Source organism: Peromyscus maniculatus, chromosome 16 (genome assembly GCF_049852395.1).
Source record: "Peromyscus maniculatus bairdii isolate BWxNUB_F1_BW_parent chromosome 16, HU_Pman_BW_mat_3.1, whole genome shotgun sequence".
Taxonomy (NCBI): domain Eukaryota; kingdom Metazoa; phylum Chordata; class Mammalia; order Rodentia; family Cricetidae; genus Peromyscus; species Peromyscus maniculatus.
The window spans coordinates 7,828,232-7,843,659 of record NC_134867.1 but is presented as its reverse complement, the minus strand read 5'-3'; the positions used below and the strand labels follow the sequence as shown (position 1 = coordinate 7,843,659).

The 15,428-nt window shown below is 39.3% G+C and overlaps 1 protein-coding gene across 5 annotated transcripts in view; it reads left to right on the top strand.

The window, feature by feature from the left end:
• Positions 1–15,428, top strand: part of Hace1 (HECT domain and ankyrin repeat containing E3 ubiquitin protein ligase 1) — a 112,780-nt gene that overhangs the window by 79,568 nt on the left and 17,784 nt on the right. For 3 of the 5 annotated variants that reach the window (XM_076552342.1, XM_076552344.1, XM_076552347.1), the window contains 3 exons: positions 3,709–3,858; positions 4,340–4,536; positions 13,577–13,708. In XM_076552342.1, coding sequence (XP_076408457.1) covers positions 3,709–3,858; positions 4,340–4,536; positions 13,577–13,708 — 479 coding nt within the window. The remainder of the gene's footprint in view (positions 1–3,708; positions 3,859–4,339; positions 4,537–13,576; positions 13,709–15,428) is intronic. The other 2 variants (XM_076552343.1, XM_076552346.1) reach the window with 2 other exon arrangements.

Sequence of the window (15,428 nt, the reverse complement as noted above, 5' to 3'; positions counted from 1 at the left end):
ACCTTCCTGTTACTGATGTATTCATCAAACTATGTCGGAGAACTTTGTCTTGATTCCTTTATTAGCCCTGTTGTCTAGGTGGATGTTTCCATGTCATAGGAGAGAAAACTGAAGTCTAGAGTTTTGTCCTCACATAGCTTTCTTCTAAACAGTTTCCAAATGCTTGTCTCAGGGCCCTGAAAACTTCTCTCTAGAACTTTAAAACTTATTCAATTTGAGGGTTGTCTGTTACTGTATTATTGCTTTTAGTTAACATTTTCTTTTATAAAATGGTAGTAGATGAACTTTAAAAAAAATCTTTATTTGAAATTAAAAATTTACTAACACTGTTTTCATTTCCAAGTTGTAAAGTCAGAGTCTAGTATTTGTGATGTTCCATCTTAATTCATTTATTCATAATGGCCTCATTTTTAGTCCTTTTAAGAAATCAAAATCAGGCAACTAAAAAACATGCACTTGGGCTGGAGAGATGGCTCAGCCGTTAAAGGCTAGGCTCACAACTAAAAATATAAAACATGTACGTAACTATATAATAAGATGAACCACTATTTGTACAGATGGTTCTTGCAACCTATATAAAGATACAATTTGATACTGTAAACTAAATACTGATGATTACCAACTCATTTTGAGAGATATATTTGACATCTAACTTGATAAAGTGAAGATGGGATTTCAGTTTTCAAATGCTGTGTATGGTTGCTTATTGTTCCTGAAAATATTCTTTCCCCAGTATTTGCACTTTTGAAAGAAGAGAATATCTTAACTATTTATAACTTCAGAATGCAGCACCCAAAGTAGCAGCAAGTGCTTGCTTAATGGGGAGAGTCCAGGGAGGCCCCTAGGGGCTGGGTGGGGCAGAAGTGTGTAGGCACGTCTCTGTTGAACAGCACCTCCGCCACCCTGGGGGAAGGAGACTACTTCAGCTCTGTAGCCTCTCTTTGTTTGCTGAGAGGTGAATCTGGTCTTTGTAGTTCTCATGACAGGTTTAACAAAACATCAAGTTTAATTATGTAGGCCTAGTCTTTAAAGCTAGAGTCAGCACACTGTGGGTTTCTGTTCTTTGCAGTGTCTTACTGAGGCAGTTGAGTTGCACATGTGGAGTCATTAGATGTCCTTCTAAATGATGGAGTGAGAACAGAGTGTATGTGCAATCATACAGACTAAGACTTTGATTTGTTCATTTCATAATTCATGTAAGTCTTCTCTTGGGGACCATAGTATTAGTGACTTAAAATCCAGGTGAAATAGTCCCTGTTATTAGGTGTGGTTGTCATGAAGGAATTACATTTGGGATTTAAGAATTCTTGATGTGGGGAATGTTTAGGTAGACCTAATGTTTATAGTAGTGTAAAAAACTTATTTTCTTATCAAATTGAGATAGAGACGCATGTAGTTTAGTAGTTAAGAGTTTGGCCTTTGCAGTGATAGTGGTGTGAACCCTGGCTCTCTCATTTTCTTCCTATGAATATTGGGCCAGGAACTTAACCGTTCAGAACCTCAGATTCCTCCCTCAACCATGATGATAATCTGTGTTGTAGAATAAGAGTTTAGTTCAGTGGTCTGTGAAAACATAGCTCAGTCCCAGGCACAGGGAGACTGTGAAATAAATATTAGATGTTCTTAGTTACATTCTTGAAATGCTTTCTTATGCAATAGGACTTCTGTTTTGAAAAATGTTCACTATTTCTTAAAAATATTTCAATAAACCTATTTGTTTGAAAAAATTACCAGTTTTAAAATTTTTTTTTAGATTTTTTTTTTTTTTCAAGGCAGGGTTTCTCTGCATAGCCCTGGCTGTCCTGAAACTCTCTGTGTAGACCAGGCTGGCCTCAAACTCACAGAGATCCACCTGCCTCTGCCTCCTGAGTGCTGGGATAAAAGGTGTGCATCACCACTGCCCAGCTTAAAAATTTTTCGATTTTTAAAAATATTTTTAATTATGTGGATGTGTGTGGGTATGTTCATGTAAATGCAGATGATCATGGAGGCCAGAGGTATCAGATTTCCCTGGAGCTGGAGTTACAGGCAGTTGTGAGCTACCAGATGTGAGTGCTGAGGACTGAACTCTGGTCCTCTGGAAGAGCAGTAAGTGCTTCTTACCACTGAGCATCTCTCTAGCCCAGTTAAACAGTTTTTAATACTGAAACTCAGAAGCTGGCAAGGTCACAGGTATATTTAAACTTAATGTTTAACAAACTTTTATTGTTTTAAGTGATCAAGTAAAAGTTCCTTTTCTTAAGATTTTTGTCTATGTACTTTTAAAAAAAATTTTCTTTTATCTATTCTTATTAAGAACCTAGCTTTTTCAGAAACTTGTTAGTGAAGGAATATGCAGAGCTAGGAGAAGAAAATAGAGTCTCCAAAATCTTTGCTGGTACATCTGTAATCCAAAGCATTATTCCTTAAAAAGGTAAAAAATAGAATTATTTTCAGCACCTTTTTGGAATTATGGTTATGTTTATCTTTGAAGTCTTTGTGGCTATGATGTCACATCTTGCCGTGAGATAGGAAGTTACTGTGAGAGGCAGTTCAGAGTGAACGACATGCTTCATGTGCCTCTCAAGTCAATAACAAGTGTCCAAATTTTTACTTCACACCTGTATAAACAGTCACAGCAGTTTAGTTCAGTGTTGCACTGGCAAATCAAAGATCTCTGAAGCACCAAGTGAATTGTTGTCAAAGTATTTCGTTTTCTAATACCTGCCCACTTTTCTTTGCTGCTGTTTCATTAGGTTTTTCAGTTAGTCTTTGTTTTAGTCTTGTTGTCTGGAATAGTAGTGCAAAGCTTGAACTCAGTGTATATTTTACTAGATGAATGAGTAAATTTGTAATCCCCGTTAATGGCCAGAAAAAGTATTGAAGGAGAGATAAAGTCCAGGTGTGGCTTTAGATTTTCCCATTTCACCGTCGAAGCCGTTTGAAAGTAGACCACGTGCTGACATTAAATACGTTTGCTGTACTATGCAGTTGTCACCACTTCTGATTCCAGAACTTTCCCACCAGCCCACGGGAAGACGTTGTACCTCTGAGTCAGCTCCCTCTAGCCTCAAGTAACACTAATTTGTGACTGTTCTAAATTTGTCTGTTCCATATAGTTCATAGAAATGAGTCACACTGTCCGTAGTTTTTATCAGTAATCATACCCTTGCTGTTTTTACTCTCACTTCTTTAGTAGTTGTTTAAACTTGATTGTTTGCCTTTTGAAAGACTTGAATGAGTTTTAGGTGTAGCAGATTTTCTGATCACTAGTTGGCATTAATAGGCATCACATTCAGTGGTTAGGTCTATTACTAAAGAATGGTTCTTTCCATCGTATTGTGTATCTTAACATGCAAAATCTAGCGTGTACTGGGCATGTATAGGTGAGTGAAGCAGTATCTATCTGCCTGAGGTTATAGCTGAACAGCTACTGCCACAGTACCTGGAAGACTGTGTGTATATGTGTATGATCTTTTATTTTATTTTACCAGGATCTCTTTGATGTAAGTCAGAAGTATTTTATAACTTTCTCTCTGTACACAGATTATCCTGAGAAATGTGAATTAATGGTTATCTTTTATACTCCAATTCTAGTTTGTTTATATATTCCACAAAGAACTGCATAATGTAACTGTGGCCTTTGAGTTACCTGTGAATAAATTTACCTGCATTGGACTGTTCTCTGTTGTGCATACGGATCTTACTACTTTGTCTTTATTTCAATAGGAACAACTTTTCAGCCCAATAGCAACTCCTATGTCAATCCTGATCACTTGAACTATTTCCGGTTTGCTGGACAGATCTTGGGATTAGCTTTGAATCACAGGCAGTTGGTCAATATTTACTTCACACGATCATTCTACAAGCACATTCTTGGTATGGGTTTCCTATACTTCTGAACTGATAAGCTTTGCCATTTTTATTGAAATAACTGCTGTTATGATTAGAGACCATATGTGTTCCTAAGGCATCTGGGGGCTAGAGGGAGAGAAAAATGTCCTTCTTTTAAGAAGGAGTACATTTAGACATTTTCTACTTGCATTTTAGTGTGTATGTGTTTACATAAAGCATTCATTTTTATGTGAGTGTACCCAAAGTAATTGTCATTTCTAAAGCTTAGAACAGTTTCCTAAATAGCTGTTTCAAAGAAAGACTGCATTGTAGAGATGTAGAGGGAGCAGCAGCTTCATTTAATGGATTTCTAAATTTAGAAATTAGCATCCATTTAAAACATACCGAAAATTTGATTATATTTTGCTCTTTTTCAGAGTATCTGTAGAGGGCAGCATTTTACCACGAAATAGGTAAAGTCAAGTCAGAAGCGTGTATTGTAACTGCTGTTTTTGCAAATTTTTAGGTATTCCTGTAAATTACCAAGATGTAGCATCTATTGATCCAGAATATGCCAAAAATTTGCAATGGATTTTAGATAATGATATTAGTGACCTGGGTCTAGAGCTGACATTCTCTGTTGAGACGGATGTGTTTGGAGCAATGGAAGAGGTGCCTTTGAAGCCCGGGGGTGGAAGTATTCTTGTGACACAAAATAACAAAGTGAGTATTCATATTTTCACCTCAGCCCCTCTTAAAATGGCCCTGATTGGCAGTTTCTCTAAATTACTCCAGTATTTGCTAGAAACACCTTGTCACTGCTAGTAGATGAAAGTGCTTAAGTTAACCAAACTACCACATTGAAAACTCAAGTTAGAAGACTATTTCAGTCTAGTACTATAATGAGATGGTTAGCAAGGCAGTCTAGAATACTATTTAGTTGATTGTGGAAGTTAGGCATCTGCACTTTAAAAAAATCTGATTGGAAATATAAACTAAATGATGGCAATTGTGCAGTAATTACTATTGTATATTTTAAAGTCATATGAAAGCATTTTGTATTTGAATGGATGTATGTGGTGTATGCATGTGTGTGAGCAGGCACGTCTCCAGTGCAGATCAGATGTATGTGGAGGCCAGGGTGTTGACAGCGGGTTGTTTTTACTAACAGTTGCTTTTTACCTTTATTTATTGGTGGGAGCATTTAAACAGTATTTATTGACACTCAGTGTAACTGTGTACTTTGGTGTGACAGTTGTTTTAGAAACTTATACTTTGGGGACACTTGCATGGGAGCAGGTGCATGTACAGGAGTTCTCCCCACAAGTGGGTGTGATCTGAGAAGAGGCTTACATGCACATCAGTTACTGTGTGACACATGTCTATATAATGCTTTCTAGAGTCCATTGGTAAGTGAGAAAATGTGTGGACGTTAAGCTCTGTGGGTGCACACTGACTTCTCACATACTTGCAGCGACACCTGAGGACAGGCCTGTAGCAACACAGGGAAGGTCTTCAAAGAGCAGGGGGTGGTAGAGAGGATGCCTACCCACTGTGTCCTCTCTGTGTGTCTGAGTAGGTGACTAAACATGAGGAGACACCTACCCACTGTGTCCTCTCTGTGTGTCTAAGTAGTGACTGCACACTGTTTGTGTTTGTTCTGCCCTATTTTCTGAGGCAGTGTCTCTCGGGGAAACTGAAGCTCGCTATTTTGCTACACTGTCTGGCCAGTGGTCCCCTGCGAGTCACCTTTGGCTATCCCCCTTAAGTTTGGGCTTGCAGATCCACACCTCCTTTCTTGGCTTTCACATGGGTTCCAGGGATCTGAACTCAGGTTCCTAAGCTTATGCAGCAGACCCTTTACTCACTGAACTGTCTTTTCTGAACCAGATTAAAGTGTTTTGACACAGAAAAGAAATCTCAGTATTTAAACCTTGTGTGTGCTTTCATGTTCCAATAAATCCTACCTCTTGATTTTATATATGCAGTATACATATGTATAACAATTGTTTTTATTATGTGCCATCTATACATGATATTTGTTTTAAATTTGACTTAAAAATAGATGACATTTAATACAATACGATTTTATATTGCTATATATATATATCTGTCGTAGTTAGGGTTTCTTTTGCTGAGTGAAACACCATAACCAAAAAGCAAGTTGGGAGGGAAAGGGTTATTTGGCTTATACTTCCACATTGCTGTTCATCACTGCAGGAAGTCAGGACAGGGACTCAAACAGGTCAGGAACAAGCTGATGCAGAGGCTATGGAGGATGCTGTTTCCTGCCTTGCTTTGCCTGGCTTTCTCAGCCTGCTTTCTCATAGAACCCAGGACCACCAGCCGAGGGATGACACCACCCATCATGGGCTGGACTCTCCCCATTGATCACTAATAGAGAAAATACCTTACAGCTGGATCTCATGGAGGCATTTCCTCAACTGAGGCTTCTTCCTCTATGATGGCTCTAGCTTGTGTCAAGCTGACACACAAAACCAGCAGTAGAATAACTACTGAAATTTTGTAAATTTGTAGATTTAGTAAAATGTGGAATATTTTCAAAAGGCCCAAAGACATAGGCACATTTTTAAAAAGTATGTTTATTTTTTGAGAAATTTATGCAGTGTATTTTGATCATGTTATTATTATTATTATTGTGCATGTGATGTGCTTGTAGGAATGTGCTCACACCTGCCGTGATGCATGTGTGGAGGTCAGAGGACAGCTGTGGAGTTAGCTCTCTCCTTCCCCCTTTGTGTGGGTTCCAGGGACTGAGCTCAGGTAGTCAGGCTTGCACTGCATTTGCCTTTGCCCTCTGAGCCCCCTTTTCATTGTCGGATTGGCCACCCTGTGTTACATTTACTGTTTCAGTTCACACTGAAGGTCTACACTCAAATAAGAGTATTGACATCACAAAAATCTTTGTTAAGTAAGTGATTACATTTCAACAAAAAACTGTAAACATTTTAAACATGATTCTTCAATGTGAATACTGTGTGTGGTGAGTAGATCCACCTCTCCTTTCAGATACATGTAATATGACAAAGTGGAAAGATCCTTCCATGCAACTCTGTGCTCTTCAGCTCTGTGTTTATGTGCATCTCCTAGCAGCCCCTTCCACCCTTAACAAAAGTTTTGTTTAGATTTTAAAAATATTTATTTTATTAGTATTTTGTATATATGTCTTGTGTTGAAAGCTAGAGCAAAGGAAAGTGATAGATAAATAATTATAAATAAATGATAATATGTTCATTTTGAGGGGGGCCATTTATTGTGGTCTCATCTAAGGTTGGAATACTATGGTAATAAGGATCTCAAAACTATTTAACTAGTTACTTGGTTGATTACAGAATTTTGTAATGATTAGGATTGGTAGTAGCTTGTTAGTAACATAAATCAAGCATTAGTGTGTTAATGCTCTCTCTCTTTTGAGATAGTGTCTTAGTTCTTTTCTGATGCTGTGAAGGGATACCATAAAATGCCAAGGCAATTTATAAAAGAAAGCATTTAATTGGTGACTTGCTTTCAATTTAAAAGCGTTAGAGTCCATGATCATCATTGCAGAGATCATGGCATCAGGTGGGCAGGCATTGTACTGGAATAATAAGTAAGATCCTGCAGCCTGATCCGCAGTTGGACAAGGGAGGAAATAGTGGTGTGTGTGTGTGTGTGTGTGTGTGTGTGTGTGTGAAAACTGAAGAGTAGCTTGGGCTTTTGAAACCTCAAGAGTTATCTCCAGTGACACACTTCCTTCAACAAAAGCCACACCTCCTAATCCTTCTTAGTTTCACCAATTGCAGACCAAACATTCAAATAAATATATGAACCTGTAGGGGCCATTCTCATTCATACAGGATCTTCTGATGCTGATCACAGGCTAGCCTTGAACTCTGTGTGGGGACCAGGTTGGTCTCAAGTTGTGTAGTCCTCCTGCTTCAGCTTCTCTTCAGTGCTAGCTAGCATTACAAGCGTATGATGTCATACCTAGCTAAGATGTAAAATCTTTAAAATGTAACACATCTTAAATTAGTTCATTTGTCTTAAAATTGATACTAGCACTCACAGGGCAAAGATAGGTGGCTCCTGAGTTCCAGCTGGGGTGTTAGTGTGAGTAGTAGTGGGTGTTTGAAGTAATAGTTGTCAAGAAATGTTGATTTTTTTTTTTTTACTTTGTTTTCCTTATAAAGAGATAAGGAAACACTTTAGAAACAATTTGGGGTTTATCAATCAATACAGTTTCTATCAGTCAAGTTGTATGAGTTTGTAATGCTAGAATTTTTATTCTACTGAAAAAAATAATTGACACCAAAATTCATTTGACTTTAGTGTAAAAATTGGGGTATGAAGGAGCTGATATTCACAAATCAACTAGTAATCATGGTCTGGATACTGAAGTAAATGTGGAAAATTATATTAGAAGGAATAGAAGGAAATGTGAGGAGAGAGTAGTATAATTGCAAGAATTAATTTAAAAACAAAATGTGTGGAGATAGTAGGAATATGTACTATTGCGACAGATGTGGAGTAGGTAGAGTTCAGTTGAGTAGTGAATATGTTCAGGCTTCACATTGAAGATTTTTTGTGTATAAGTGTGTGGATATTTCGTGTGTACATGCATATGTGTGGAGTATATGTGAATGCTTGCCCTAGGCCCCTGAGACAGTGTCTCTTACTGAACCAGGAGTTACAGACCTGTGTGAGGAGGCCAAGCCTAACTTTTTGACCCGTGTGCTGGGGTCAGGTCCTCATCTGTACAGCGAGCACTCACCCACCGAGCTACCACTGCTCTGACCTGAATGCTTTGTCGTTGGATATGGGCTCAGACAGTAGTTATCAAATAATACTTCATAAATCAAAACCTTAACAAGAAAGCAATTGTTGTTTAGGGAAAGTAAAAGCATACTTTTTTATGCTTTTACTTTATAAAAAAAAATCTATTTTTAATAAAAGGGGGAAAGTAAAAGTATACTTTTACTTTCCCCCTTTTATTAAAAAGAGATTCTTTGTTCATACATGTAGCTAGAGTTTTCCTGCCTTGCCCACAGTCAGGACAAATCTTTGTCACCCACCAGTCCCACAGCCGCTCAGACCCAACCAAGCAAACACAGAGACTTATATTGCTTACAAACTGTATGGCCGTGGCAGGCTTCTTGCTAACTGTTCTTACAGCTTAAGTTAATCCATTTCCATAAATCTATACCTTGCCACGTGGCTGGTGGCCCACCGGCATCTTCACATGCTGCTTGTCCTGGCAGTGGCTGGCAGCGTCTCCTTCTGCCTTCCTGTTCTTTTATTTCTCCTCTCTGTTAGTCCCGCCTATACTTCCTGCCTAGCCACGACCAATCAGGTTTTATTTATTGACCAATCAGAGCAACTTGACATACAGACCATCCCCCAGTACAGCCAAGTGCAGACCATCTCAGACACCTGCACTCAGGCCCATGGTCCTAATCATTCTCTATGCAAACCTGCTGAGTAACGCCACAAGGAACCCAAGAAGGGCTCCCACAGGACATACATTAACATCCCACAGCACTTCCCCTTTTCTTTTTTTTAAAAAAGAAGGTTTTAACTTTTACACATCTCCAAAGCCAGCTTGGTATATTTGGGAATTTGGGCGTAGCTTCTCTTACTACTTCCTGCTGGAGGGGGGCGCTGTATCTTATGGGGACACAAAGAATATTTAAGGATCATGGAGTAGTCCGTGAGGCTGTATCGTCTGAGCCAGTTGCCTTGAAACAATTCTGGATGTTGAATCATCTGGGCCATGGTGTCATCAGAGACCTTTCAGGTGGTCTTGGCTGGTCAAACCTGATGTATCTTAATCTGGAACAAATCCATAGCCTCTGGCTTTCTGTAGAAACAAAAGCAGAGTCTCCTTTCCAAAGCAAAACATCCTTAGACATAAATTTCAAAATTGAAATACCTTTAAAATATACACATTGTTTTAACTGAGCAGTCTTTACAATAAAATGTCTTTCTGCAGTTAAAAATCCCAAAGACAATATAATCCAGACTCTCTGTGTGATATCCATCTTTACATGGCTTATTTTTTATATTACTTTTACTTTCTCTTTAAAGACTTTATTATTTTAAAACTTTCTATTTCTTTATATAACTGTCTATGTTCCTTTTCCTCTCTCTTCCAAGCCTATGTACATTTTTACACACATTGTAAAGCATTTAAAGTCTTGTTCCATCTGAATCTGTCTTATTGTGAATCTATTGCTTTAAACTGCAGCATTTGTAAGACTGAAACAGCGCTATGGCTGCTGGCTCCGCCCACCTCAGCTTCCCAACATGGCAGTGGTATGTTTACCACCAGCTCTGAGAGCTATCATGAGTCTATTCTTTTATCCAAGCAGCGTGTAGCCCAGAAACCTTTTTTGTTTTGTAACTAGCAAAGGCTAAATCCACCACGCAGCTTAATGTGCCACTTGCAGAGGCCTCATTTCCGCCTTACTGCAGGTTAAGCGCACACGCCAGGAACGCACAAGTAGCTCAAACCGGCAGCTGCCGCTCATTTGAGAGACACAATTAGGAAGCTGTTTTTAGCTCCATTTTAGAATCTTTTCTCAGGTTTTAGGTAGAAACTCTTGCCGACACGTTGGGCGCCATTTGTAGCTAGAGTTTTCCTGCCTTGCCCACAGTCAAGACAAATCTCTGTCACCCGCCAGTCCCACAGCCGCTCAGACCCAACCAAGCAAACACAGAGACTTATATTGCTTACAAACTGTATGGCCGTGGCAGGCCTCCTGTTAACTGTTCCTATATCTTAAAGTAACGCATTTCTACAAATCTATACCTTGCCACGCGGCTCGTGGCTTACCAGCATCTTCACATGCTGCTTGTCCTGGCAGTGGCTGGCAGCGTCTCCTTCTGCCTTCCTGTTCTTTTATTTCTCCTCTCTGTTAGTCCCGCCTATCCTTCCTGCCTAGCCACGACCAATCAGGTTTTATTTATTGATCAATCAGAACAACTTGACATGCAGACCATCCCCCAGTACAGCCAAGTGCAGACCATCTCAGACACCTGCACTCAGGCCCATGGTCCTAATCATCCTCTATGCAAACCTGCTGGGTAACGCCACAAGGAACCCAAGAAGGGCTCCCACAGGACATACATTAACATCCCACAGCACATACACTATATCCTGATTATAGTTTCCTCTCCCTTTACTCCTCCTGGTTCCTCTCCACTTCCCCTCCCTTCCAGATCCACTCCCTTTCTGTCTCTTCTTAAAAAAAAAAAAAAAAAAAAAAAAAAAAAAAAAAAAAAAACGGGTTTCTAAGAGATAACAAAACATAATAAAATATAATAAAATTTAAAAAAAAAAAAACCCATCACATTGAAATTGGACAAGGCAATCCAACAGAAGGAAAAGAGCCCCAAGAGCAGGCACAAGAGTCAGAGACCCACTCATTCACACCCTCAGGAATACCATAAAAATACTATACTGAAAGCTATGGTATATACGCAGAAGACCTGGTGCAGGCCCTGCGCTTGCTGCTTCAGTCTCTGTGAGTTCATATGAGCCTTGCTCGGTTTACTTAGAGGACCTTGTTTTCCTAGTGTCCTCCATCCCCTCTGGCTCTTCTGCAGGGTTCCTGTACCTTAAACATATTACTATAAATGTAGTGTTAGTGAGAGTAGACATAAAACTAGAAGATGATGGATCTTCTAGTAACGAATGGACGGTTCTGCTGTTGTCACTTGCAGATGTTGTGTAGGTGTGTGTATACACACACTCCCTGAGGTCAAATCCTGGAAATTTAGTGTATAGTACTGTTTGATTGTCTGGTACACATGCCGATCTCTCAAATAACTGCCTGAATGTAATTGGTAATAACTGATTAGTCCCTGTTGTAGGAAAATACTTTTGAGTGGTGGGCAAGTAGGATTCAGAGATGGTGGAGGGTTGAAAATAGAAGTGGCTGCTTTCCTTGTGGCAGATGAGGTGTGGGGGACTCACGAGTCATCGACTCTGACAGTTGTGTAGCCTCAGAGTTAGGGAGAAATCCTGGTTTGCAGCTGTGTATAACACACTGGCTCAGTCCTTGGACAGCGTGAGATCAGTGCAGGAACAGCAGAAGGAGAGGGAAGCAGGCATCCCGGTTTGCTTCCCTCTGCAGCTTGGGGATCACAGGCTGGCATGGAGGAATGTGAGCAGAGATCACAGAGGAGTGCTGCTTACTGGCCTGCTCAGCCTGCTTTCTTATAGAACCCAGGACCGCCTGCCCAGGAGTGGCACCACTCACAGTAGGCTGGGCTCTCACACATCAAAGGTTGATCAAGACAATGCCCCACAGATGTGGCTGTCTGATGGAGACATTCTCAGTGGGGTCTCCTCCCAGATGATCTGGCTCGTCACCACAGCAGGCTGTCTTCATTCCTGCGGGTGAGGAGTATGTATAGTATTTGCACCATAGTTTTTAACTCAACAAAGTCTGACTTGGAAGCATTTTAAAAAAGACATAAGTGATCTAACATCTGATAGAATTTATGTACACATATTCTGTGCCAAATATATTTTTTATTACTTGCTGAATTTTAAGTGATTCAGCTTCCTATAAGGAAAATATGGTTTAAGATAAAATGCATTATAATTCTAATGTTTAGGAAATTGAAGCAGAAGGTTTCTTAGTTTAAAACAATCCTAGGCTACATAATGATATCTATTTCAAAAGAGAAAGAAAGTAAAATTTTTTAAATAGTAGATAAAGTAAGCTTTTTTTGTTTGGTTTTTGTTTTGTTTTGAGACAGGGTTTCTCTGTGTGTCCCTGGCTGCCCTGGAACTGATTCTGTAGACCAGGCTAGCTTTGAACTCAGAGATCTACCTGCCCCTGCCTCTGAATTGCTGGGATTAAAGGCATGGACCACTGTGCCCAGTTTTAAGTAAGCTGTTTTAACTCAGAATTGAATTGGTTATGGTAAAATTAGCCAGATTCAAAGTATGCACAAAGTGTTTTTGATAGATGTATACATTTGTTTTATAACATTATTATTCAATAAGGTAAGTAAGGTAACAGCTCCTATTTTTGCATCTTGGAATATATGCTCATAAAGAAAGCCTTTGCCTTCAGAGATACTACATTCTAATGAGGTATTTTGTTCAAAGAACTGGAAGTACTCCCATTCAATACTCCAAAATTACTTCTGCTTTTATTTTCTGTGGTTCTGGGGATGAAACCCCTTCCTTGTATATGTTAAGCAAATGTTCTACCAGTAGATTATATCCTCAAGCCTCAAAGGAGACCTAAGCAGGCTTCACTTGGGGAATAGCCAGAAGGCCAAGGAAACAGGAGTGGAATGGGATTAGAGTGAAGATTATTTATGGCCTTAAAGACTAGAAAGTATATTTGGATTTTATTTTCAACTCCCAGAAAGTCAGTAAGGAAAAGAACAGTATGACTTTAATGTATCTTCAGTCTACTCTGGCGGTGGTGTGGAGGAGCAGCAGTTCAGAGGTGCAGATGGGAACAGGGATGACAGGTACCATACTCTGTTGGTGTGCAGAGTGGAGTTACTGCACCGAGCCAGATCGAGAGTGCTTATGCTTGGTGTGCAAGGGGTCATGGGGATAGTTGCAAAGATTTGGGCTGATGGCTCAGCAGATGTGTTGACTGGTTTGCTGAGGGGTGAGTATTGGTTCCAAGTTAGTTCTAAACCCTTGTCGCTTACATGAGAAACAGCTGTATCACTACTGGCTTAGCTCTATGAAATTTAAAATGTAATCATCACAAAACTTTCTTTTTTATAGGCGGAGTATGTCCAGCTTGTTACTGAGCTCCGAATGACAAGAGCCATTCAGCCTCAGATCAATGCTTTTTTACAGGGTTTTCATATGTTCATCCCACCGTCCCTCATACAACTGTTTGATGAGTATGAATTGGTAAGGAAGAACATGTTCTTTCTTGTTACACTAGAGTACAACTCCCATTTAATGCAATTCAGAAATCCCTTGAGGCTTGAGGATGTAATCTACTGTAGGACACTTGCCTGACTTATACACGGAAGGGGCTTCCTCCCCAGAACCACAGAAAATAAAAACAGGAGTAATTTTGGAGTACTGAGTGGGATTTATTTCATGAGGCATTATTGTTCAGAATTTATTAACAATATTTTTTTAAAGATTTATTTATTTATTGTGTATACAGCATGTATGACCAGAAGAGGGCACCAGACCTTATTACAGATGGTTGTGAGCCACCATGTGGTTGCTGGGAATTGAACTCAGGACCTCTGGAAGAGCAGTCGGTGGTCTTAACCTTTAAGCCATTTCTCCAGCCCCCTTATTAACAATATTAACAGTTCTTAATGTGAAATGTCGTGAGGTAGGATAAAGAGAAAAATGAAAGAAGTTTTTAATGTCTTTGACATGGAAGATGTGGAAGGCCTATCTTTCCAGAAGCTATGTATTCCATGTTGTTTCTGAAATTGTAGCTTGGTTACATGGAGGTGAAGGTGGCTATTCCTAGCCCCGTATTTAAAGAGTTAAGAGGGGCTTTTCTTGTATTTGTGTATCTTCCCTACTTTGTTATTTTAATGTGTGTATTTACACCATTATCATATATATAATTTTATAACTTTATTTCCATCCTTTGAGTGGTCTACTTTCTTAGCTTTGTTCTTCAATTTGCCTGCCTTTTACTGTGACCTAATAGAATTTATACTTTTATATTATCTGTGTCTGATTTTTGTCTGCTTCCCTTTTGTTGTTATTAATAAGTTACTGTCAAAAAACCGTAACGAGACACAGTATTTTAAGGAAAGCATAGCTGCTGTGGTAGTTGCTGTTCTTACTGCTGTGACAAGTGTCTGAGAGATGAGCCTGAGGGAGGAAGGGTGCTAACCGACTCCTCATGTTTGAAGGTGTAGATAGTTCATTTTGGTGGCAAAGGCACAGAGCAGGGCTGCTCCTCGCTGTGGGAGCAGGGGCATTAAGGATGCTTGTTCACATCTCGGCAGACCAGGGAGGAAAGACCCAGAGACAGATTTGGCTGAAAATAGGGGCCTTACAGTGGAATAACTAAACAAGGATTGTGTTATTTAAAGCATGGGAGAATTCTGCAGAGAATCCATGTAGGCCTGGACACTTTTTGACTTAGATGATTTTTAATTGTTTCTTCGATCTTGTTGCTTGCTATAGATCTATTAAATTCTTTATCTCATCTTGTTTTAGTTTTGGTAAGTCCTACAAGTCTAGATATTTCTCTTATTTCTCCTAGAGTATCCAATTTAGTGTAATATGGTTTCAAGGTATGTCTGTGGTTTTCTGGATTATATTGGTAACTGTTGATGCTTTCATTTTCATCTCTGATTCTATGAGCTTGAATCTTCTCTTAGTTTTGCCATAGGTTTATTTGTTTATATTTTCAAAGAATCAACTCTTTGTTTCATTGATTTTTGTATTTTTAACATTTCTGTTTCAGTAATTTCTACCATGATTTTACCTGTTTTTTTTTTGTTTTTTTTTTTATTATTTTTAACTTTAAAAATCATGGGGCTGTCTGTCTTTCTGCTTGCTGTGGCATGCATGTGATTGCATATAGGGACAAAGGACAACGTGAAGTAGTCGGTTCTCTCCTTTGGCCATGTGGGCTTCTGGATTC